The following is a 25,033-nucleotide window of genomic DNA, read 5'->3' as shown; positions in this document are numbered from 1 at the left end:
CCCTCCAGTTTCTTTAAAAAAACAACAACTTGTTGTTTCATCTTTGTGAGCAGCTTTGTAAAGCCATGGGATACATTTTTCATCATTAGAGATTCAAGATCTTGGGACATTTAAAAAAACAAAACAAAAATAAACTACCAGCTAATCAGACAGTTTTAGTATCAGCATAAAGCTTTTTATTATTAAAGAAAACATGACATATGAAAACGGTCATATTTTTGTCACTGTCGTTTTTAGAAAACAATAACTCCCCATACTCAGTTCTATTTTATTATGGCAACTCAATGCAATAATAATTCTGTATTTGGTAATACAGTAATGGCTCTCATTAAGACTTTTTTTACTGCAGGATATCTAAAGATGAGCTGGTATAAACAATCCAAAAAAGAAAAGAAAAGGGACATATAGCAGCTTCACAGCCAGACAGAGATAAAGAAATTGATGTAGACTACACCAGAGCTAAAATGAGAGATATGTTTAGATGGATTAAAACTTTACTCAGAATGATTCTCTTCAGAGCAAATGTAAGAACTGTAGCTTCTTGAGGAGTTCTGAGGAAAAATAGCTTTATATCTAGTGGATTTTTCTTAGGACCAATCTTCTTGAAAAGTGCATTTTTAATAAGCCTTAAAAAAAAACAGATAGGTAAAGCATAAAAATAGAGATCAGCTAATGTTTGAAGTTTTATTGTCACAACAAAAAAGGATCTTCAGGCAGTCCAAGTATTTAATCAGACTTCAGCCTCTTATTTTTTGCCCCATAATATATATTGGTGTCATATTTACAAGTACAAACATAGATATGAGATTAAAACAAATATTTTTTTTCATGATGATTCATTGAAGGTTGACACACAAGGATATGTTGTAAAATCAAAGCATGAACACAATGCTCTCTATTCTCCGTTTGTGTCCAGAATGAATCGGGCATCTTTGACAGCCATTTCTCACAGAGCTGCACTGTTGGCATTCTTCTAAAAAGCCCGGACTACCAGACTCCGGCTCCCCTGTTTGTCTCGTCCAACAGCTCCCTTGATGGCGCTTACATGTGTCTTTATTTGCTGTCTCTTTGTTTTCAAAATGTTCTTGTTTCCATAATTTCATGCGGTATCTGCAGGCAGACACACATCAATTGCATAAAACGCTTAACGATCACACGTTCACACACAGAGCACTTGGATTAATTACTGTAATCACTCCAAGTTTCTACCTGCAGCCTAATGTGAGTCTCTAGAGTGACACATGCAGGATGTTTGCTGTACATCCTCCCCACGCTTGCACTCTTCCTGTGAGGAAGCAGAGCATCTCCACAACAACAAGTGCATCTCATTTGTTACTTCAGTAACTCCCTCATTGTCATTCTCTCTCACTCCATCTCTCACTCTATGTCATTGCTTATCTCCTAATTGCTTTTCTATAAATGGATAAAATGTGACTGTGCATCCAACCACAAGTGCAAAGGAGCGTTACAGAAATCTTTGGCAGTGTCGTCCTCTAAATGTCCCATTACTCCCTCCTTGGGAATAATTACTGCACCGACCATGGCTTCAGCAAGGCCCCCCTGGGTGAAAATAATTATAACTCTGAAATTATGAAATAAAATCATCAATTGTTATTCAGTGGGGGGGAAAGCAGAAGAAAAACTGAGCAATCCGAGAGGGGATTTCATGATCTTTGAGAATACCTCCACACTAAGCTAGCCAAATCTGAAAAACATATCTTTGATTCAGAGTTTTGGGAACATAAACGGGGAGCTCCAGAATCCTTTTGCAGGCAGAGATGGCAAAGGTGCACACATTTGTCACAAGTACAGATCCTTGTGTTAAAAGGTACTCTGATAAAAGCTGAAGTACTGATTCAACTTTTTTACTCAAGTAAAAGTGGAAAAGCTGAAGCTCGTTATTAAAACAAAACAAGGAAATGCAAACTTCATTCTGGCTTCTATTCTATTCTAATTCTGCGATATAGACAAAGGAGACAAAAGTAATGGGAATTTTAAAAAAGTAGCTACAGTACTACAAACTAACAAATGTAGATAGGTGACTGTTTCTGCACCTAAACAGAAACATTTGTATAGTCGAGAGTTAAAGTGGGATTCAGCAGGTGTGGGTGCAGCATGGGGAAATAGTCACTTAGCAACCATTTCCATTGTGTGGTCCAGTAGATTTAGTATACAGGCTGTGATCAGCGGCTGCTGCTCGTGGATTTAGCCAACTGCCTTCAACAAGTTATAAACCAAAGCTCAATGAGCTATCACGGCTGATTTCCATCTCATACACACCTTTATATTAGAATAAAGCTAATACGAAAGTGTAATTCAACTTAAATTTAATGTGATATCTGCTACTCATCTCAACCTCACACTGACCGTGAAGACCACAGCCTACTCTGCAACAGACGAACAAAGTATTTCAACTAACCACTGTAACCTGCACTAAACTGCCTTTCACGCAACCTCTGAGTAACAAAAAGTTTGTACACCTCAATTTGTGGCAAGGGGTCACCACAGCGGGTAGCTCTACATGCTTGATTTGGCAGATTTCTTTCTGGCAGATGCAGGATGCTTCCTGACACTACCCCCAAGGGATTGGTGTTTCCTCCCAGAATCAAATGGGGATCTTTTGCTGTTAGGAAAATGTGTAAACTACTACCCTACACTAATATGAAAAAAAGAGACATAAACTGAGCAACAAATCATGTATATCTGTTAATAAAACAACAACTCTAAAATAAATAAGGACATTAAATGGACATTTTAAATTTCCAGCCTTTTAAATATCACCTTATAATAATAATTTCTTTCTTCTTCTCCCATCCTGTCTTTTCTCCATCTTTCTCCATCTCTGAGTGAATTAGTGGTGCAGTTTGTGTGTATACTGATGATCTCTGCACCAGAATTGCCTCTCTGGATACCCCACATGGATTGCCATTTATATGTTATTGTTCAACCCAAATAGGTTCAAGGCAGTTTGATGTTTGAAGACGCACAGTGACAGGAAATACTCCCCTCAAATGTCTTAAACCTCACGTAACAACCCAGGTAAAGAGTAGAACGTGAAAATAAATACTGAAGTAATGTACAGATACTTGCAATAATGAGGTATTTTTATTTTGTTACTTGCAGAAGTAAGGTCTGATTTATGAGTGTGTAGATAAACTGTAGCAACGCTATAGTCTTTAAAGCTGGAATCTGACACATTTGTTTAAAAATCTAAAGTATGTATTTGCAATTTTACAGGCTGTGTTAATCCGTAGGGCGGCTTTGATTCATATTCATATTAAGTAATGATCATCTCGCTGATGTAAATTACTCCTAAGGCAAAGTGAACATTTTCTCTTTCAGATGCTAACACCATTAAAAAGGTGAAACAAAGAGCGACTTTTATTGTGAAGGAGTCAAAGATAAACAACATAATTGTCACAGTCATTGGTCTATGAAAAAGTGCATTTAAAAATAATTAAGATCAAATCAGTTTTAAATGTTGGGAGTAATCAAACGTTAAGCAGCAGGCACCCTTGGCTCACTCCTACAGCAGTGCAACCAACTCTGCTGCTGTTATGTCCAAATATAATCGTGATGTGTTTAGAGTCATATCAGACTCTAAACACATCACAACTAACATTTTTCCATCGTGCAATGATGAAAAAATGTCTAATTATTGGCTGACAGCTCTAGATAGTAATGTTGTTTTGGCTGACACACCAGCTGTTTGTGATTTTTATTGGCCCCTGAGCAGTAAACGCTACTACTGTTCACCCGGTTAACAAGTAGCATTTATGAGCTCCACTCAAGTCACTATAATAACCTAATTCAGGAGAGAAAAACATACCAATTAAATTATGATATTGGATATAATAAAACACAGTAGAAGTCCTCCACAGAGGTTTTGAATATGATGCAGAATCCCGTTTTTGCATATCGTACTGTGGATGGATAATATTTTCCAATTTGGCCGTCCTAATGTGAAGGCAGAGTTTTAAACACAGATATAAAGAGAGGTGTGTAAGTGCAAAGTCAGGGTTCATGTCGGAGTAAACAAATATCGGTATTTTATTTCTATTTTTGTCACTATGACAAGAACACCCCCCCCCCATTTCCTCTTTGTGAAAGGATGGTATTTTGCTGATGGTCACCGTTATTCTGGTAAAACTTGTGGATTCATGTATTGTCCTCAAATCATCACCATATTTCAGATATATTTAGATATATAGATGATGCGACAGAGGTTACAGGTTCTTTTTTAATTCTATAGGAGTACTTTTATGTGTACATTATATATGCATCTGTATCTACATTTGTCCATTTTTACATATACAAATCCAAACTTGTAAAGCCAAGCAATCAGTTTATCTTAGATGTGCAGTTGTCTCAGTTAAAAGCAGAAAGTAAGTAAAATAAAGTTAGCATGAGACATGGGAGTGTTATGAGAAGTTCCAGAAATCCACACGGTTTAACACAAAAGGTACAGGTTTTCCACTGCAGCGCATAATGTCTCACAGTGGGGAGGTAACAAGTTGAGGAGAATCCTGGACAAAGTCCACGGTGAAAGTAATGCCTTGTAAATTCAAGAGTGGGTTTTCCGAGAAAGGAGAAGGGCTCAGATCAGTTGGTGGTTTGTTTAGGTTTATCCAAGAGTTGTGCCATATAAATCAATAGAATACTTGAATATTTCTGCATCATCACCCCTTTGAAGTCCTCTTCTCTTGGTGCTACCTTCGTCATCGTACTCCCTCCTCTTCCACTCAGCTATAGTGCCACATTGAACTCAGTCACCAAGAAGTCTACGTAGTCTCTGTCTTTGGTCTTGAAGGCCTCGGCAATGAGGCGCGCTGCGTCCCTGTGCTCGCGGCCCCTCAGGGAAACCCCGTTTACCTCCAGTATAATCTGTCCCACCTTCAGCTGGCCGCAGTTATGAGCTGAACCACCCCTCTGAGAGAGACAGAGAAAGAGAGGGGAATTTTAGGGAGATCTTATTTAAAACCCGCCATGATTACATCCAAAATAAATCGGCCTCTTGTGGGAAATACTTGTACTAATATATTTGTTCTTAAAAGAGTCAAGGAGAACAGAAATTCCTCTAAGGTAATAATGGTAAAATAAAATTCAGGAATAAATTTGTTAAATTTTTGTCTCTGAATTTTCTGGACCTGAAGCTGCACTGTGAATACTCTTCTTTTTCCTCCTGGATAATATTTCTGTGAATGATATTTGCCAGCAAATGCAGAATAGGCAGCCTTGGACAAGCCTTGCAGTCTGAAAGTGTTATTTATATGAATTTTAACTTCTAAAAAAAAGAATGACAGAGACATAATCTTGAAATTGGGCTTTAAATCTCCTAATAATAAGTCAAGTCAAATTATACATGAGGTTATATATGTAAAATATTTAATAAATATGAATAGAAAAGGCATTATTTTAGATAATTAAGCCACACAAAAGCTTCAGATTCAAGTCTATTCCAAAAAGCAACATTTATTTGCTTTTTATATGGTCAGAGTTTATGAAAGTGATTTAAACTGGCTTTACTCTTCAGCCAGCCAGAATATATTTGTTTCTAACCTGCCAAACAGGGTTACTTTACCACTTACTTTACCAGGTTTAAAAAGCTTCCTAGAGTTGATGATAATTACTGCCGTTCACTTACACCAAAGTCATTTAAATTGTTTCGGTACCAAATAAAATGTAAATAAGGCAGCATAAATATGAGAAAAAGTATTTAATCAGCATAAACACACCCAATCATATAAAATACAGGCATTAAGATGTTTTTCTATCAAAAAAAGTTGAAAATATTATAAAAATATTAATACAAATGTATAAAACACTCTGCATGCACAAGACATGACATGATTTCATGGTCTTTGTTTTATGATCTATTGTCTCTACAAACTTTCCCTGTTACTGTTTAGTGCATGTTTTGTCAAAAAAATATCAGCTTCCAGTGTCATGCAGTCAGCTATTAGGTGCACTGAAGAATCTCAGTCTAGTAATAAAGTAATAGTAGCTTGGTTTTAACAATAGGTAAGTTGGGAATATGAGAGGATAAAGGGCATAATTATAATATTCAGTTTATAAATTTATACCTTCATTTTTTTTTATTTATAACCAAATCCAACTTCACAGATTAATATAATTGTTAGTATGTATCCACATTATTATGAAATTATTTCACCACTATACTAAATAGCTTTGCTTCATTGCATTCCTGGCTATTATTTTCTGTTTTTGACACATTTCTACTCTTTTACATATTTGATAGCCAGAATATCAGAACGACCTGTCTAATATTGTGTAGCTTCATCTTGTGCCAGCTAACACACCTCAGCTTGCTGACAAATGGACTCAGGATATGTGGTATCTATCACTGGGATACTGTCAATGGATTGTTTGGGACCACTGATGAAACTTGTTCATTTTGCAGGTGTTTGATTAAAATAGGAGTTCAGATGTCAGATAAATGCCTTGGACTTTCTGAGGAGCTTCTACATTATGAATTGTTGGAGAGGCTGGTGCAGTCAGGGAGTGCTGTTATTCACTTTATCTGAGTTTAGGTAAAGACTGTTCTGCTGTACATGATTACCTTTTTATCACCAGCTTATTACCTCACTATAACAAAATGATTGCAGAGCATCAAAATCCAAAAATAATTCTTTAAAGCCAAACATAACAGGATGCATTTTGAAAATAGTTTTCATCTTAAAGAAAAACAACAAAAAAAACACCAGTTTTATGTCTTTCTTCCTGTGACCCTGCTAGGTGACCTCATTATATGTGACTATGAGAGCTAAAAACATCAATATTTCTTTCCAGACAAGGGCTGCATCATCATGTTGGTTATTTAAGCTACAACAATTACTCAGTGTTAGGGGAGCACTTGGTCATCATAATGTGAAGATGGCTGTGATAAAGAGCTGTCGCTTCAATGAGCGGTGATGGGGACTGATAACAAGTGGAAAGGCCAGCCAGCAGCAGTGTTTTTGTCGTCACTTCATCCTCTGTATTTGTGATTGAAGTGACCTAAGATGACAGCCCCGGTGCCCAGAGAGATACGAAACACATAAGCCAGAGGTTTGCCGTATTATGACTCCACAGTGTTTACTTTCAATACTGCAGAGAGTGTCCATTGTACAGGGTACCTGCTCTGATGTGATGCCTGCATTTTTCCCCTGGGTGAGGTGGATGCCAAGTGGAAAGCTAAAAACATTTTTTTTATTTTATTTCCAGAGCAAGTTTATCATTCTGATGCTTGGTCCTGACTGTGAGAAGTACTGAGGTTGTGTGCCTTGCTCAAGGGCCTAATAACATCGAGTTAGCATTCCCCGGGTGACAGAGCAAACTTTTCACAGCCTTCTTTTCCACCTTGAAACCTGAGCATGTGGAAGTCTCCTTTCGCTTTGTTACAAGTGACCTTAAGGCTGCCTTATTATTAATGTCTGTAAATAACTGTGAAGCTATATAGCATTATTGTTCAGGGATGTAGCAAGGGTATCATAAAGCTTGTGGTTTTGTCTTAAAGGTAATAACCCAAGTGAACCACTGTGCTGAAAATGTGCTAATTAGTTTCAGAAATAACTTCGACTTGATTTTAAAAATTGATTTGCATGAATAATTTAACTTATCTTTAGCCGAGTTAAACTTCTCTCATGAAATGAGCTCTAACCTTGTGTCCAATGGCTCCACTGGGGCTCCCCATGCAAGAAAAAGCACCTACTTCCTTTGCTATTAGCCACTGCAATGAGGCACTTTTTCATGTTTATTACTCTCTTGGAGAAGTGTCTGAGGTTAAAAAGAAATAGTTTGGGGTCAAACCTTTTGAGTGGTTGCATCTTTTAAGTTGAACTTCCTTGCTCTCTGTGCTTATGAAACCTTCGATATCACAGACCATCCGGGGCTGAAGGCCTGCTGGCTTGCATATCAGAGTGGAGGCTGAATGGAAGTACAAAACCGCTGCAGTGCTGGCCGTCTTGAAAAGTGATAAGACACCACTTGCTCATTTCTTTCGAAAGCTTAGTTTAATATTTGAGCTAAGCAAAAATGCATAAAAAATAAGACTTGTACTGTTTATCTCTTTAATACGAGAGCTCTCCTGATAAGCTGAGCTTCAGGAGCCTACGATGGACCAACACAACGCCCGATGATGCATGATGCAGAAAAATCCATTCAAGCAAAACAAGTGCTATCTGAGATTTTCCTGTTTATTAAGGACCTGGTGTCTTTTTTTCTCTCACTGAATGAATGCACATGAAACTTCTATTGAGGATTGTACAATAACCAAAGAGATGAATGTGAAACAAAACTTTGTTCTTCTTTGAGGAAAACACAAAAAAGGAACATAAGACATAAGAAAAGCGAGAGCAAGACATTTGAAGGGTAGAGAATACTTGTCTGGGAGATTTGTAGCACTAGCACAGCTACTAGTGCTTCAAATCCCTTTGCAACCCTCCTAACAATCACTTTTGAAACACCCACACAAATACCCAAATACAGGATCTACCCACCAAACCTCCAGTTTATCATCTGTACAAATCCTCCTCATCCTTCTTCTCCTTATTAACACTGCTCTCACTTTTTTGTGTCCTTTACTCACACTTGCTGTCCTTTCTTCCAGCCTGCTTTTGATTTTGAATGTGCTGATTTCCAATCCTTTTATCCCTTCCTTTGCAATCAGCCACCTTTTTTTTTATTTCAATCACCACCTCTGTGGAGTTGGAGGCTGAGAGACAGCTTTGACTGGAGAGTAGACTGGAGTCTGTAGCTGCTCCTAGCACTGATATTAAAATTGTAACTGTCTCATTGTCTGTGTTTAGAAAATGATTAGTGTGGCATATAGTCCTGAACTAGAGCAAGATTTGTTGGCTTGTAAATTACCATGGCAGACAGATATATGCATTCACAGCCACAAGTAATACCTGTCTTTAGAGGTGACTAACCTGCCATTTCAAGCAAAGCTTTCAGAATTTTTCTGTCACTCCGCATAGCTGGGAGCTCAGAATTTTGAGTATTTTTAAATATGACAGATATGCTATAAATGAAAAAGTCTTTGTGGGAAATATAACTGCAACTCTATTTAGCCACAGCATTAAACTGAACATTAAGTATTTGAAATGAGCCTATGACTTCTACCTTTTAGATAAAAAGGTGCTGTGTAATTTGCTGTTTCTGCCCTTTGCCTTTACCCTTTAACTAACACACACACACACACACACACACACACACACACACACACACACACACACACACACACACACACACACACACACACACACACACACACACACACACACACACACACAATACCAAGTGCCTCATCCCGACAAAGTAATTACCAAAATCTCCAGGCAGCTAGGGCTTATACATGTAGGCCATTAATGTTGTAATCATCTCTGTAGAGCCCCAATGACGACAAAATTAGCAGAAATCTCAGTGTGAGTTCAGCTGCTGTGTGAATCCTTATGAAGCCTTAAAGAACACAAGATCCCAGCTGGAAGGTGTGCACGTGGCACTATTACAGAAAATCCAAAGTGTTTCAAGGATAAAGAAAACACAGCTCAACCACGCGAGGACAGTACTCATGAAAATACTGCATGTTAGCAGAGTAAGCAGAGAACTGAATTTAGCAGTGTTATTATGGTGACTGTTTATTTTAAACGCATATTAAAGATTATTCTACTCTTGGTTCAGTATATGAGGGGGTAGCCTAATATGGTCATCTCACTGAAGCTCTGGTTGTGAGTCCAGAAGTCCCACATATATATGGTTCCTCCATTCAGGTGGAAAACGTATTGGAGTGACAGCATTGTGTACATCAAATATCCATCTATCAACCCCTTAGCCGTTCCTAGGCTAGCTGAGAGACATAATCTTTCCAGTGTGTCCTTGATTTACCACGTGGCCTCCTCTCGATTGGATATGGTCAGAACACTTTGCCCTGAAGGCACCCAGGAGGCATCCTAGTCAGATAACCAAGCAACCTTTGCTGGCTCCTCAAACTATGAATTTTGTTTTACAGGCACAAAAATCATAACCAATCGGTATAAGTAGGCGAAGTCCAGTTTAAGATAAATATGCGTTATTTTGAATTGTTAAACATGGAAAGCTACTCTACTAGTGATACACTGGAAATGAGCATAAGAGGTCCAACTTTCAATGTTATTTTATGTTCTTCCTGACTTACCTGTATTGTCACAATTCGTGGCAGCGGCTGGCGAGTGTTGGCTCCACCTTCAATGGCAATACCCAGGGTGCTGGCAGTCTTTGCCACCCTCACTAGTGTAGCGGTAGGCTCCAAAAGCCCTGGCTGAAATAAGGCAGAGTGAGGAACACGAAATGAAAGGCATATTTATAAATACATTCATAACTTTATAAGATAATCTGCCTTCGATTTGTTGCAATTTGCATGGATTACACTGTACTATACTGTATGTTTGGCTATTTTAATGGAGCAACAATGAGCTTCCTAATGGTTTCCCTTGTTTATTCTGAATGAGCAATCAATTTAACACCTTCACAAGTCAGAGGACAAAATAAAACACATTTAATTTCCATTTCCATGATGTAGTCATGTTTATGCTGGGTCTTGTACAGTTTCCTTCCATTTATAGGTGTTTATTTCCTTTATAAATGAATCTGAAACATGTTTTTGGGTTTTTATGTCCAGGTTCCAAGATCAGTGTGAGTTAAAGGGATTCAGTGTAGTGGTTAACTTGTATAACATGTATAATTTAAAAAACATTAACTATTAAAAGTTCCAATGTGCTTTGGGCTTGAGTGTACTACAACAATCACTGGATTACTGAATACTTCAGACATCCTGAAAACCTGTTAACCAAGCCATTATTTCTGTTATAAGAGGACTTGGGCCTGGATCCCTGATAAACTCCCAGAGGATCCAAGGAATCAACAATAAAAGTGCTTTAAGAAAAAAAAAAGGAGACAGAGAGGTTGAATCAGAAATAAAACAAAGGTTTAACAAGCTACACTTTCTGCCAAGAACTGAAATAAAAACTACAGCAGCTCGTTTTTTTTAGTAGTAAGGAAAGGGTTACGTTATTAACCCTTTAAGACCTACCATAGAACCAAGTCCGCCAGAGCTTATATTATATTTTTACATGCTGTAGAGCCATTTTTGGGAGCATTTCAAGTTGCTGTACACCAATACAACCATTATAGCCCAGATTGTAATATATGTATGCATTAAGTGCATAGTAAGTAAGTAAGTAAGTAAGTAAACTTTATTTATTAAGCGCTTTTCGCAGACAGGCAATCACAAAGCGCTGTACACAAATATTAAAATATTAAAATAAACAATAAAACCAATAGACATTATATACAATGTAAAAAATCAAATGTAAATAATGTAAAAAAAATAAAATAAAATATGTAGATCAACAAAAGGCTTGTTTGAACAGAAGAGTTTTTAACTGTTTTTTAAAAGAATCCACAGAGTCAAGCAAACGTAATTGTAGTGGTAAACTGTTCCACAGCCTTCATCATCATCATCATCATCGTTTATTTGTATAGCACTTTAAGAACACACCAGGCAGACCAAAGTGCTGAACAACACAGATCAAAACAACAAGCAAATTAAAAATACCATAAAATCATTACAAACAATAAAATAATAAGAAGGTGTCAGTTTCCTACAGAGTTAAAAGCCAGGGAATAAAAATAGGTTTTCAATCTGGACTTAAAGACCTGCACTGATGACGCTTGTCTAATTTGGAGGGGAAGGTTATTCCAGAGCATCGGAGCCGCAATTGAAAAGGCACGGTCTCCTCTGCATTTCAGCCGCGACTTAGGGACCGACAGCAGCAGCTGCTCAGCTGAACGGAGCGAGCGAGGAGGAACATGTGACTTCAGCAAGTCAGTTAAGTACACAGGAGCCAGACCATTTAAAGATTTAAAAACCAATAAAAGGACCTTAAAACGAACCCTAAAATCAATGGGAAGCCAATGCAAGGAAGCCAGAACCGGAGTGATGTGATCGAATTTCCTACTACCGGTTAAAAATCGCGCCGCCGCGTTTTGCACTAACTGCAGGCGTGACAAGGTGCCCGACCCGACCCCTATTAAAAGGGAATTACAATAGTCCAGACGTGAGGTGATAAAAGCATGAATAAGAGTTTCCAAATTGGGTTTGGAAAGGAAAGGCTTAACCTTCGACAGGCGTCTGAGGTGATAAAAAGCTGATTTTACCACCCCACTTACATGACCTTCAAAAGTAAGCGCAGAATCAAGTTTAACACCAAGATTAGTGACTGAACTTTTCAGATGAGAGGTCAAATCACCAAAATCAACATCTGGAGAATCAGTAGAACGATGCGGGCCATATAAAATTGCTTCCGTTTTGCGACCATTAAAATTCAAAAAATTATTTGCCATCCATAATTTAATATCGCTAAGACAGTCAAGCAGTGATTGACATGGGGAGGTATCCAAATGACTAAAAGGTAAGTAAAGCTGACAGTCATCGGCATACAAATGAAATGACACTCCGTGTTTACGAAAAATCGCACCAAGGGGGAGTAAATACAGCGAGAAAAGTAATGGCCCAAGGATAGATCCCTGGGGCACACCCCAAAGCAGAGGGGCCACAGAGGAAGCGGCCAACCCCAGCTTGACACAAAAACTCCTTTCGGAAAGATATGATTTTATCCATGACAATGCCAGATCAGAAATTCCCACACAGTGATGTAAGCGGGAGATCAGCAGGTCGTGGTCCACTGTATCAAATGCAGCTGTCATATCCAATAAGACAAGCACAGCATATTTACCACGATCAGTAGCAACAAGAATGTCATTCATAACTTTAACAAGAGCTGTCTCCGTACTGTGAAAGGGCTTAAAACCAGATTGGAAAATTTCAGACAATTGCGAGTCGCTCAAATAATCCAACAGTTGGGTATGTACAATCCTCTCCAAGATCTTGCTTAAAAAGGGAAGTTTGGAGATAGGTCTAAAATTTGACATAGTAGAACTATCAAGGCCAGGTTTCTTAAGTAAGGGGTGTATGACTGCATGTTTAAACCCACTAGGAACTTGACCGGTTAACAGACTAGTATTGATAATTTTCAGGATATAAGGTCCAAGGATGGGAAATACTTTTTGGAGAAAGCGGGGAGTAACAACATCATTTGGGGAGCCACAGGGCTTAGCATGTAGCACCAACTCCTCTAAGTCACGCAGAGAAATCGGTGCAAAAGCAGGGAATAAGCTTGAGCAAGGAGAATGCATGGCCGGATCAACAATAGGTGGAATCAGAGGCCTCAGGCTAGCAATTTTGTCCACAAAAAAGGTGATAAACTTATTGCACATAGCCTCAGAGGACGGCAAAAGGTTGTAACCCTCCAAGTTAAGTACAGAATTAATCGTATTGTATAAAACACGAGGGTTATGAGAGTTGGCCGAAATAAGTTGAGAAAAGTAGGAGTGTTTATCGGCCTTAACTGCCCTCTGATAAGTTTTCCAACTAATCTTTAGGGCTTCCAGGGAGACATGCAATCTGTCTTTTTTCCACTGTCTTTCACATTTCCTACATTGTCTTCTAATAGCTCGGGTATGATCTGTTAACCAAGGATTAGTCTTTGATTTACATTTTCTTACTCTCAAAGGGGCAACAACATCAAGCACAGATTTACAAGCAAAATCAAAATACAAAAGTAGGTCATCTGCAGTGGGCAACTCAGGGGCATAAGACATTAATTTGTCAAACAGTATAGAAAACCGTTCGGCAGAATCAGAGCCAAAGGCACGATAACATCGAGCAGGTGCAGTCTGATTTGCAAAAGCGTTAGAAGGAGCAATATCAAATAAGATAGGCATATGATCAGAAAATACTGCATCTTCAACCCGTACATTGCAAACAGATAAACCATGAGATAAAACTAAGTCCAGTGTGTGACCACGTTCTTGAGTGGCACCACTAACAAATTGGACAAAATTAAAAGAGTTCACTAAGTCCAGAAAGTCCTTGGCCAGGGGCTTCCCCGGACAGCAAACGTGAATATTAAAATCACCAAGCAGGAGGATCTGGTCATATCGTGATGCACAATCTGCAAGAAACTCGGAGAACTCTGATAAGAACACCTTGTTATATTTCGGCGGGCGATAAACAATCGCACATAACAACGAAGGCGAGTGGCCCAGTTTACATAAACAGAGTTCAAAGCTGGTGTAGCGAGACGAAGGGAAAAGCTGCTTCAAGTCCAAGTGAGCCTTAAAAACAACAGCAAGCCCTCCTCCGCGACCAGAAGCTCTCGGAACATTAAAAAAGGTACAGTCAGCGGGTACTAGTTCAATGAAAGCGCTTAACTCACCGGGAGATATCCAGGTTTCAGTCAAGAAGAGTAAATCCAGAACACGAGAGAGAAAAAAATCCTTCAATATGAAGGTCTTGTTGACCACCGACCTGGTATTTATTATGACTGGTAGATGGATAGTAATTACATAAATTGCAAAAAAGTGAAATAAACTACAAAAAAAATGAAAATTGTTTTTGTTTTTTTAACATATATTTCTAGTTAGAGAAATTTAAGAGGCTTATCCCTCAAAACTGTAAATACAAAAAAGTTGCACAAAATAGTTTCCCACCACAGGAAATTTATTTTGAGTGTCTTCATAGTTTTATTTTTGAAATTCACCAATTTTTACATACTGCAGGAAAAACGAAAATAAGTATTATAATGCAAATTTGCAAAAAAAATAGCATATGCATCAAAATACACTATTTCCAGCAGTGCAATTTGAGTCCTAAGCATCCCAGAAACGACACAGAAAGTCATAAAGTCAAACATAACTTATAAAAACACCAGTATAGCCTTACAAGGCCCTGATGGGTTGTACTGGCTGTGGTTTAACAGCTACAGTTGCTAATATATTTATAATCATGGCTATTAGACAGTAGAACATTAGATTATTAGATTATTATACTATAAATAGACTCATGCAAAATGGCTGAGTAGGGACTTCAGAACTTGTCAGAACAACCGCCCATTTCTTAGATTTCTTCTGAACCAAAGTTGTCCCGTGATAGTTGTCAGTACATTCAAAAGGAACTGTTTATAATTTACAACTTAAAATGACACCCACACTGCTGCCACAGTGTAACTTAGTTTAACACAGTTAACCGAAGCCGTCAGTCACTGAGATGTGCGTGTCAGTGCCTTGTGATGGCTCATAAGAGGCTCAATTACTCCCTTGGTTTCCGCCCCCAAACTGTCAAAAGGTTTGAGTTGAATTTGACAATCAGAATTCAGAATTCAACTTTGAGTGTGTTCCCTGCGACAGCATGTATAGCCAAAGCTCTCAATAAGCAGAAATTCTTATGGGTGTTGTGGCTGCTTTGTTCCCTTGCCTGTTAAGCTTCACAAACATTTGTTAAATTTGTGTGTGCATACTTATATTGTTGGAGTGGCAGTAAATACCTGCATACAGGAGTGTAACCTCTCAGCTACTATAGCCTCACCGACTCATGAGTTCCCCTCAGCACACAGAAGAGGCAGAGACTAGTTCGTGCCATCACCAAACGTCTATTCAGATCTGCCAAACACACTCTGTGCAATGACACTTACCCGGTGGGTAAAGTCCACTCAACTTCACTACAATAACACAGGAACACAGACTTCTGTCTGCTGTGATTCCTTTGTCTCAAACGCCAAGTTCCAGCATCCAACTGCAGAATAAGTAAGATACTAATCAGTTACCATTTGTAACTGCGTCAACTTACTGGGCAATACTCCACCTGCAGTCTCTAAACCACACTCCACTGCTACATGGAGCTACTATTTTTCTCCTGAGCTTGTTTTTAGGAGGCTTGTATAGTGCCATACATATTCCTGGCAATCAACTGGCAATTGGTCATAAAAGGAAAAGTGAGTGTTCCCCAATTAGCTGCTGGCAGTTGATGTGAAATTGGCTACAAAAGCCCAAGTCACAAAAACCTTGAGACCAGTCAGTAACTCCTTGGAAACCATCAGTCGCTAGGGAAAAATGAGTGATCCCTGACTGGTTAGTGACTGGTAGATGGATATTGCTGTTGCAAGGTGAAATTGGTTGCAAACTGGTTTGTGATGGTGGATTCAAAACCTCCTTACAATTCCTTTGGTTGCTAGCAGATCCTTATTGTTGCCTGTAATTTGCACTGAAGGTCCTGCATTGTCTGCAAACACTCACCAACTGCTTGCTAAGAAAAAGTGAAACTGTGAAGAGTGCAGTACAAACTGGAAATGAACATCAGTAAGCTTCAAAGTAAAAGTTGTGCCTTTTGAAATGTGTTGGTTTCAGCAGTAAGGCATACATTTTACTTTGGAGGTCAATGTGCTCCATTTCTGATTTGGATTATATGAGTGTTTGCAGGCATGTTGGCTTCTTTCATGCAAACGAATGTTTGCAGGCAACCAACACAATCACAAGGATGTTTCCTTTTGGATTTCACACAGCACCAGTTAGCAATCTCCAGCAACCACTTGCCAACCAGTCAGGTAGTACAGATTTGACCGAAGACCAGCTAAAACAGGTGGCCAAAGGGTTGCTTACAGGCCTGTGTGACTGAGGACTAAGAGATATGCTTATATAATCATCCATACTCATTTTAGCCTTGCGTAAGTGAGGGCTACATCACCTCCAGAGTAAAATATCTAGCCCTTTAAATGCTTGACATTCTATCTCTCACTTTGTTCCTTTTGTCCGTCTCATATTTTGGATCCAACACGTCTTTTCCCAAAACCTTTATCAAAACCTGTTTGTTTTACTCTTGGATTAAGAAAACCAGTCTATGAGTGACCTTTCTGACATAAAGGAGTGTGTAGTAGGGATGTGGTTTGGAAGAGATGGATGTGGGACATCCATTAATCAACTCTCTCTTTTATGCAGTAGCATGCTGGAACTTGGAGACAATGACAATCTAGAGCTTCTTAGTGAAAACCTTAAGCAAAACAATTCCCTACACCACTGACATACTTCAATAGCCCAGAGAATATTATTGCTTGGTGCCAATGAAAGGAAGTTGTGAATGCTATTACCCAGGACAACATCAGATACTCATCTATCTTAGAACATGAACGGAAGACCCACAAAAACATGTTTCAGCATTTTAAAACTGGCAAGAGAGAAATATCCAGTTACGTGATCAGTGGTTTACTCTATTTTCTTGAATGAATTCAAGCCATACTTATATACTTACTCAGGTAACTGCCCCACAGTTCTGCTTTCTGCTGTCTTTTGTTTGACATAAAGATGAGAAGACTTAAAAATGCCTTCCTTAAGTTTATTAAGGGCAAGATTTTATGAGCACATAACTCCACTCTTTTCTGCAACCACTTGCCTGACACTCAGGAACAAGCAGAAGAAAACATTTTTGCTTCTTGGTAGTAAAAAGGCAGCTTTTTTTATGTTACACAATCTCTTTGGATGCTGAATTTATCAGCTCTCTCTCCATAAACAATCAGACTACTCCCATCCTTGCTTGTTATTCCTTCCATCAATCATTAAGAACCAGAGAGGGATTTGTGAATTTCATTAGGCTACAGCGCAGTCAGTGATTAAACAAATGATGGAGCATGTGACTCGATGAATGACATGGGTAAGAAATAAACAAATGAGTGAGACAAAGGAAACAATCTGCATGAGCAAACAGAGGGAGGAGAGAAAAGATCAAGGTTAGGATTAAGAACAGACTCTCGAGGAGGATTAGCAATTAAGTGCACACACACACACACACACACACACACACACACACACACACACACACACACACACACACACACACACACACACACACACACACACACACACTTGTACTTCTCTGCTTGTGAGGACCCACTCTGTCCTTGGACGGACATTCATTTCTTAACACATAAATCCTTAACTACAAGCCGAATACAGTTCTGACCCATTTCCCCTGAACCTGAGCCCTTTGATGAAGTGAGGATCCAAGAAAATCTGTCCACTTTTCATATTTATTTTCAAAAAGATGTCTCTACTTTCCCACAAGGTTACCAAAAATGCCCTTGAGTTTAAAATACCAAAGATATAGCTTTCAAAACTGCTTCTAAAAAAGACCCACAGTTTAAAAAAAGGTATTTTTCAGATTTCCAAAACAGCTGTTGTTCAAGAACATCCCCACCTTGGAGAAATGTTATTTAATATTGAAATGTGACCTTAAAAGTCCAAAAATGCCCTTTAATTTCTAAATGTGGCCATTTAATAATAAAGCCTTTTTCCTATTTTGTAGGATAGAGGTGCTTGAAGAATGAAATTGTCCCATGGAGTTGTATCACACATTAGCTGTTGTTTAATCAGAACAATGTATGAATAGTGGAGGTACTAGTCTGGTGGATTTGCCTCTAGCTCCTCGGCATAATGAGTAGTTGCTCTTGCATGATTTACCTTGACCAAACGGCACAGAGTAATTCCACTAGTGAGAATGTGCCTTTGATAATGTCTGAGGTGCAAGTGTGAAAACGACTCGCGAATGTCATTCTTAAACCATAATCTGGTCCTCACAAAGAGAGAAATACAAGAGTACTCATGGCTAAATTATACATGTCTAATTTCCTGAAGTTTGAGCGTTAATTCAATCTTCCATGCATGTTTAGCTTTGAGCTGCACTGAAGAACCCCCCTCACCGGTTTGGAGGGGTTGTCCCCCCCGCCTCCCTCCTGGGTGTCTCGGGGGAGGTGTGTGCGTGAGGAATGGGAGCTACTTTCTTTCCTGACGTGTCCTGACTCAGCTATGTCCACCCCGCTGTCCTCACTGAGGGTTTGGCCACTGTCTGACAGCTGAGACAGGGTGCCACCTGAGGGGAAGCAGGCACACATTAAGTCAGGGAATCTAAACATAGCATGCATTTTTTTGACCTCTAAACCATTAAAATTCAAAGTGTGTATATAGCTCACTGAAGTAGAACATGGTATCAAATAAAGGGAAGTTTTTTAGGTAAAGATGTTATTAAGCAAAAAAAACTATTTTTTGATGTCTTTTGGAAAATCATCTTATTTGATGCCAAATTAAAAGCTTGTTTAGATTAGTGATGTTTGCATACAGTATGAGTAATTTCCAATCTTCTGGGTATTTGCTCAATTAAGCTCATTAAGCCCAAGCAAACACATATTTAGAAAGATTATACACCGAACATTTTTCACCCTCCTTTATATCTGACACTGCATATTTAATAATAATTAGCAAATCTGAGAATTTGAACAGTATCAGTAAATGTGTTCAAACTTCAGCACGTTTAATTCTGTCAATTCTGTATCCAAAGCACAGTTTCATAACCTGCTGACCAGGATCCCACTGACTGAAAGGATTACAATTGCAGCAAACTGCCCATGTGAATGATGCATCAGTCGTTTAATTCATAGATGTTAGATTAGATCACACAGGGTTAGAAAATCCCAAGACATTAAATATTGTCCCTAAATGCAAAGCACAATCTTTTAATTTGAGTTTGTCTGTAGTGCTTAAATTATCAGCTCCAAGTATTGGAACCGATTAATTCGTGCAAATAATTTTTCATTTTATTTTGGAATATTTTATAGATAAATACCCAGTCACTTAAATTGAATTGTTAACAGATTAATTTTAAAACAAATCTGTAACCATATGTATCAAATTCTTTTAAAAACAAACAAACTTCATCCTCGATTTATTTCATTGTTTGGCTCATAGACTGTATATAAAAGACGGCTCTACCTTTCAGGTCTGAAAACTGAGAGGCTTTAAACCTGCATTCTCCCTAATGGTCAGCAGGGGGTAACTGCTTTGGATGCGTTTCCCTGTGACCTGAGTAAACACTTTTTCAATGAAGGTATAGTCTCAAATGCCAGTTTAAATTCAGACTAAAGACGAAATGTTTATTTTAGTAAATTACGGTCTTCAACCACAAAGCTAAATATGACTGGGTAAAACAAATGATATCAAACCCCTCAGCTAGAAAGAAAATCTTCCTCATATTAAAAGGCAAAGTAAAAACTTTTGAAAAGCTTTGAGGATCATTTTTAGATTTGCATCTAACATAAGGTCAGTTTAGAATTTGTTTTTTTACTCTTCATACTCTTCACATGTACCTTTGTTTTATTTTCTTTTTGTTTTTAATGGTATCAAAAAGGCTAAGATTAAGGTAAAAAAAAAAGAAGCGTGCATTGGTTTCTCATTCGGATCTATCTCTCAAAAACACCATAATGGAGACAGTGAAACACTTGACTTTAAAATAGGACCAAACGTAAAGGTCACTTGGGCTGTTACCCATCTTTTCTATACAGCGCACGATTTTCAACATATCAGATCTGTAGCTCTGTATTTCATACCTCGAGCTTGGGGAAGTGGCCGCACCTCATTGACATCAGGTTCTGCGTTGGGCCTGTGAACCTCCACTGTAACAAACTGCTGTTTAGACCCAGGAGAGGAGGTGGGGGAGGATTTGGTCTTGGACGCTGGCTTAAGGGACAGAGAAGGGGGCGGAGGAGGGGCAGGGAGTGGAGGAGGAGGCGGAGGTGAAGGGGACGGGGCAGCGGGTTTAGTGCCTCTGCTGGGCGACTGCACCCTGGGGAAAGGGCCAATGTTGTGCTGAGTGACTGTGGACAACTGAGCGGATGTTGTTTTCTGTTTCTTGGCCAATGCAGAGGGCTCTCTCTTTCTGATAGCTGCGTATTCTTGAGACGGGTCCCTCTGGCGTTCTCGTTTGTGGTGTAAAGAGGGTGAGGCAGGAGCGTGTCCTGGCTCGTTGCCGTGGTTCTTAGAGGCTGTGGCTGTAAAGTACAAGCCTGAGTGTGAGGATTCGGAAGAGGGGCACTTGTTGAGCGGATCTCTTCTACTTGGGCCCCTCTGCACCCCTGGTGGGGGCGGAGGCTTGAAGGAGGGAGGGGACTCGGCTGTGGCGGACTGAACATCATCCTGAAGTGAGAGGATATATTCATCATCATTGATTAGGGGTGTAACAAAATATTGTAGCATAATGTGCTGTGATTAAAAATGTAACCATGTGATTGATGGAGCTGAAACTCGCAAATCAGATCAGTTCTGCGTCTGGAAAGGTTCAACTTTTGTCTGTAGTCATTAAACACCAGAGGATGCAGCGACACTGTCAAATGGGTCGTGCGCCAATATTTTGAAATTAGTTTTTTAGACAATTTGACAGAAGAATTTTTATATGATCTGTTTATGTGTAAGTCTATAATATGCAGGGTCGGTCAGTGTACCTATATTTAGATTTATGGTGATATTATATGTAATTTTGTTTTTCTTTGTCAGGAGTTTGAGACTGCTGAAATGGACTTTCTTTTTCTGCTTATTGAAAAAAATTCACTACACACCCGAATGATTGGAAGGTCCCTTTAAGAAAAACAAACCAAAAACCTTTGTTGAACCAACTATGCATAACTCCTGCACAGTGTCTTGCAGACTGCCGAAATATTTATTGGATTATCATATTTTGGGCTTTTTTCAGTGTTGTTAAAATGTAATTTTCCCCCTCCCCCCTGGAGGAAATTGGTAAAGCTTTTGGTAAATTAGATTAAATTTTCAATCCATATTTATTCTGATAAGTTGCTTGGGAAACTCACAAACTGTGAGAACAAAGTTATAATAGCAGTTAAACAAGATGTATCCAAAATTATTATCCTTCCTTATATTTTTTTTTCACCTTAAAAACACGGCCAGACGATGAGGTTAGCATATGTAGAAATAAACCCAGTGGCACAAGGCTGCATGCTTTAGTCCTAAAAGCTCAGTTTCCAATTACTTTTTCCCCCCAACATAGTTTTTTAATGGCTTTAATGTATACAGTTTCAGTGAAACTAATGAGCATTTTCAATTTTGCTAAACTGTTATAATTCTCATCACTTTTGCAACCTGCTTTTATGATTTGAAAGCAGTTAACGACAACCACACATTGATTTCTAAGCACCTATAATTTTACTCATGTATCCTTCATTCTGATATGTTAGTAACACTCAGTGCATACATCAAAGTACAAATTTTAGTGTGAAAAAAAAAGAAAAATATATTTTTTTGTAGTTTTAAAGATTGTTTTTGAATGCTCTCCTTTGATTCTTGGGCAATGCTGAGAGTTCTCTCGCCAGGGACAGGAACGGGTGCTCACAAGTACTGTGTCCTGTTTGCAGAAACCAGGTGAGGGGCAACCAATCAGAGAAAGGTGCATTTAAACCAAGAGTAAACTTAAAGGGGCAGGATCTACACACTGTACTTCAGACAGTAGATTTTTGTTTAACTGCTTCTAGTGGAGTCCATCACTGAACAGAACATAATAGGTCCCCTTTAAGATGAGTTCATATTGTTTTCTTGTCATTCACGCCATTTTTTTTTTCACTCACTCCCTTGCATTCACATATTAGACACACAATCAACAACTCCCACCAGCTTCACCACCAATTCTTGTTGAATTGAAGTCATTTAACTTGGTGGTTTGATGCTGCTGGGATCCTGGGTTTACAGGCAAGAGTGCTCAAACAAAAACTCAACAGTGGAATGAACAACACTGTGTGACACGAGTGCTGTGCCAGCATGTGGAGCGAGACATAAAATGAGTGTAAAAAAATGGTTTAAAAAAACAAAAGGTATGATTTGAGCAGCAGGTAGCCTTGGGTGATAGCAGGCTGAAAGCTTTCTCCTTAACCTCACTCTTTTATCCTTCTGCAGACAATAAACAAACGAGCCCCCTGATATGTCTATAACTTTGGAAACTGGGGTTGCCATGGTATCTTTTTTAACACAATAGCGCAACAACATGGCTAGCTCAGGTAGGGAGCGAATTGGACAAATGGCACAAAGTGCTGAGTCTAATCTCTTCTTTCTACACTACAACAAAAAAGGACAGAGTGTGCACAGGCTCTTACTTTTACAAAGCTCTACCTCTGTTTCTTTTTGTTTTCGTGAAGTGCAAACACTTATCATCAGTATAAAATTCAAACCCTGCAGGTCACCATGTCTAAAGCATCTCTATCCAGCCTCCACACACAAACACACATCTTTTTCTACCTGTTTTTCTCCCACACCTACTCACTGCTCCCTTGTGCAGTATCCATCTTTATCAGGCTAAAGCAGGGGCTATGCCTGCCTGTCTGCCAAGCTCACCAGAGAGATGTCGGTCAGCAGCATGTTCAGGCTCTCTGGGGGATCCTCCTCATTACTCTCCACAACGCTGTCATTCTGGGAAAAGCAGGACAGAAGCAGAGGAAGAGGATCGGAAGATGGAAAGGTGAAAGAGAAAGAATGGGATGGTGAAAACGGAGACCAAAGACAGAAACAAGGGGTGTTTGAGTTTGATTCAAGTGAAAGTGAGAAAGCTTCTGAACAGATGTTAAACACAGATGTCTATTTATCCCAAAACAAAGCCGAACTGGGTTTGGCGAATGTTCCTCATCTCCTAGAAAAGGGAAAGACGTCATTTCTGTTCGCATTTTCTTGCCAGTCTCAGAGGATGGCAAGCAAATAGGACACGCACATACACAACCACACTCACTGCATAATGTCTTCTTTCATAAGCAAAACACACATGCTGCGAAATCGATAAAGAACCATCAGCTCAGTTCAAAGCAGGATTTGCAGGCTCAGTCCCACTGGCGTGGTAGAGAGGAGGTAATTTGCAGAAGATCTGTGAGCGATTCCAGAGCAGAGGAACTGAGTTCAGAGAATTGCTGCCCTTCATTTAACTCTGACACTAAACCAAAACAAAAGCCCCATCAATTTGGCTTAATTACCCCTCCTTGCCGCATGTGGAGCACTTACGGCCAATTTATTTATCATAAGAGTCAATCGACTTTCTACGCGGAGAGATGCAATTTTACACTGTAAGCAGTCAGAGCCTGCTGCATCCGTATGTACAGTTTGTATGATTATGCTTAGCCACAGTTACAATGCACAGCAGAAACATTACAGTAGGTACAAATGCAGGAAATACTGGGATGTTTGTCGCCTGGGAAGACTGCTGATTCTCCAGTTTTAAAACCTAAGCAGTTATGCAAGTTATACCATTCGTGCTGGTGTAATGTCTGCAACCCACTGCTTTATATGTTGATATTCCTGATCATCTCTTCCCTCTTGACAAACTGCGAGCCAATATTGGTACTACATGCAATCTCAGTCTTAAAATCTTGCATTTTCATTACATTACACTGAAAGGCTACACACTGTTCCCTGATCAATAGGGATGTAATGGTCAATGTCATAATACTGTGATAGCAAAAGTATCAATGGTGTTGAGAAATGTGACACTATAAAACAATATGTTTAACAGGCAAAAGACTAGTAGTCTGAATTCAGCCTAAGTGAAGTAAGGCAAAAGAAAGTGAGATCTACAGAAACCTAATGAATCCTTCCATCATCCTGCTGCACTCCTGCAGAACAGTGAAAATGGCAGATGCTGGTGTTTTGAGGGCACGGATGTAGGAGAGAGATGGTTATGGAACTGTCTGCAGCCGACATCGCAGATGCTCATGACATCAAGACTGTGTATCAGCTTTTATAAAGTCTCTCATGCACACATGATATAATGGAGCATTGCACAGTGCGATGAGGACTCAAAGACCAACACGTAAGTAATGTTGTACTGAAAGACTTTGCAGAGTGATACCAAGGAGTTTGTAAGAGACAAACCTGGTCCTGTTTTAATTGTTCATTGTCCAGGTGTACAGCCAGTAGGTCGTTTTACTTTTACTGGAGGTTGTTGTTTCAAATTGACTTGACTTCTTTGTTTCTTATGCTTGCCATCTTTCATAACATGAATGATATTATATGGAAGGTGGTACTAGCTAGCCAAATCTCTTAAAGGAATGTAAAGACACAGCACCTTGTCCAGTGGTGTGTCTGAAACCTGCTATCTAGCAACATCACACACTAATTTTGTTTTGTCATGATCACAGGTGTATACAGGTCAGTAGTAGGAAATACTTTTAGTGCCTGGTGTAGCTCACTGTCCTCATAAGTGTCAACCTGATGGAACAGAGAGAAAAACAGGAAAAGCCATGCTGGACTTCTTCTTGTCTAGCCTCATCATAAGGCCTCACTCACACTAGAGTGG

General features: G+C 39.1%; 1 protein-coding gene across 5 annotated transcripts in view; it reads right to left on the bottom strand.

Annotated features, from left to right (window-relative positions):
* The window catches only part of whrna (whirlin a), a 227,962-nt gene continuing 202,929 nt past the window's right edge, over positions 1-25,033 (bottom strand). Inside the window, exons 8-12 of one of the 5 annotated variants that reach the window (XM_086300185.1) lie at positions 23,089-23,163; positions 20,304-20,889; positions 18,624-18,793; positions 10,175-10,297; positions 6-4,929 (exon numbers count right to left, since the gene is read on the bottom strand). In XM_086300185.1, coding sequence (XP_086156311.1) covers positions 4,747-4,929; positions 10,175-10,297; positions 18,624-18,793; positions 20,304-20,889; positions 23,089-23,163 — 1,137 coding nt within the window. In that variant the 3' untranslated portion in view covers positions 6-4,746. Of the gene's footprint in view, positions 4,930-10,174; positions 10,298-14,437; positions 17,617-18,623; positions 18,794-20,303; positions 20,890-23,088; positions 23,164-25,033 lie in introns of those variants that run through there. The other 4 variants (XM_086300186.1, XR_015130362.1, XM_086300187.1 and 1 more) reach the window with 4 other exon arrangements.

Source organism: Aulonocara sp. 'chitande type north' Nkhata Bay, linkage group LG7 (assembly GCF_057382095.1).
Source record: "Aulonocara sp. 'chitande type north' Nkhata Bay isolate Kocher_YH1m ecotype deep benthic linkage group LG7, A_spYH_male_GT1.1, whole genome shotgun sequence".
Taxonomy (NCBI): domain Eukaryota; kingdom Metazoa; phylum Chordata; class Actinopteri; order Cichliformes; family Cichlidae; genus Aulonocara; species Aulonocara sp. 'chitande type north' Nkhata Bay.
The sequence above is the reverse complement of the archived record's forward strand: the minus strand, read 5'-3'. Positions and strand labels throughout refer to the sequence as shown.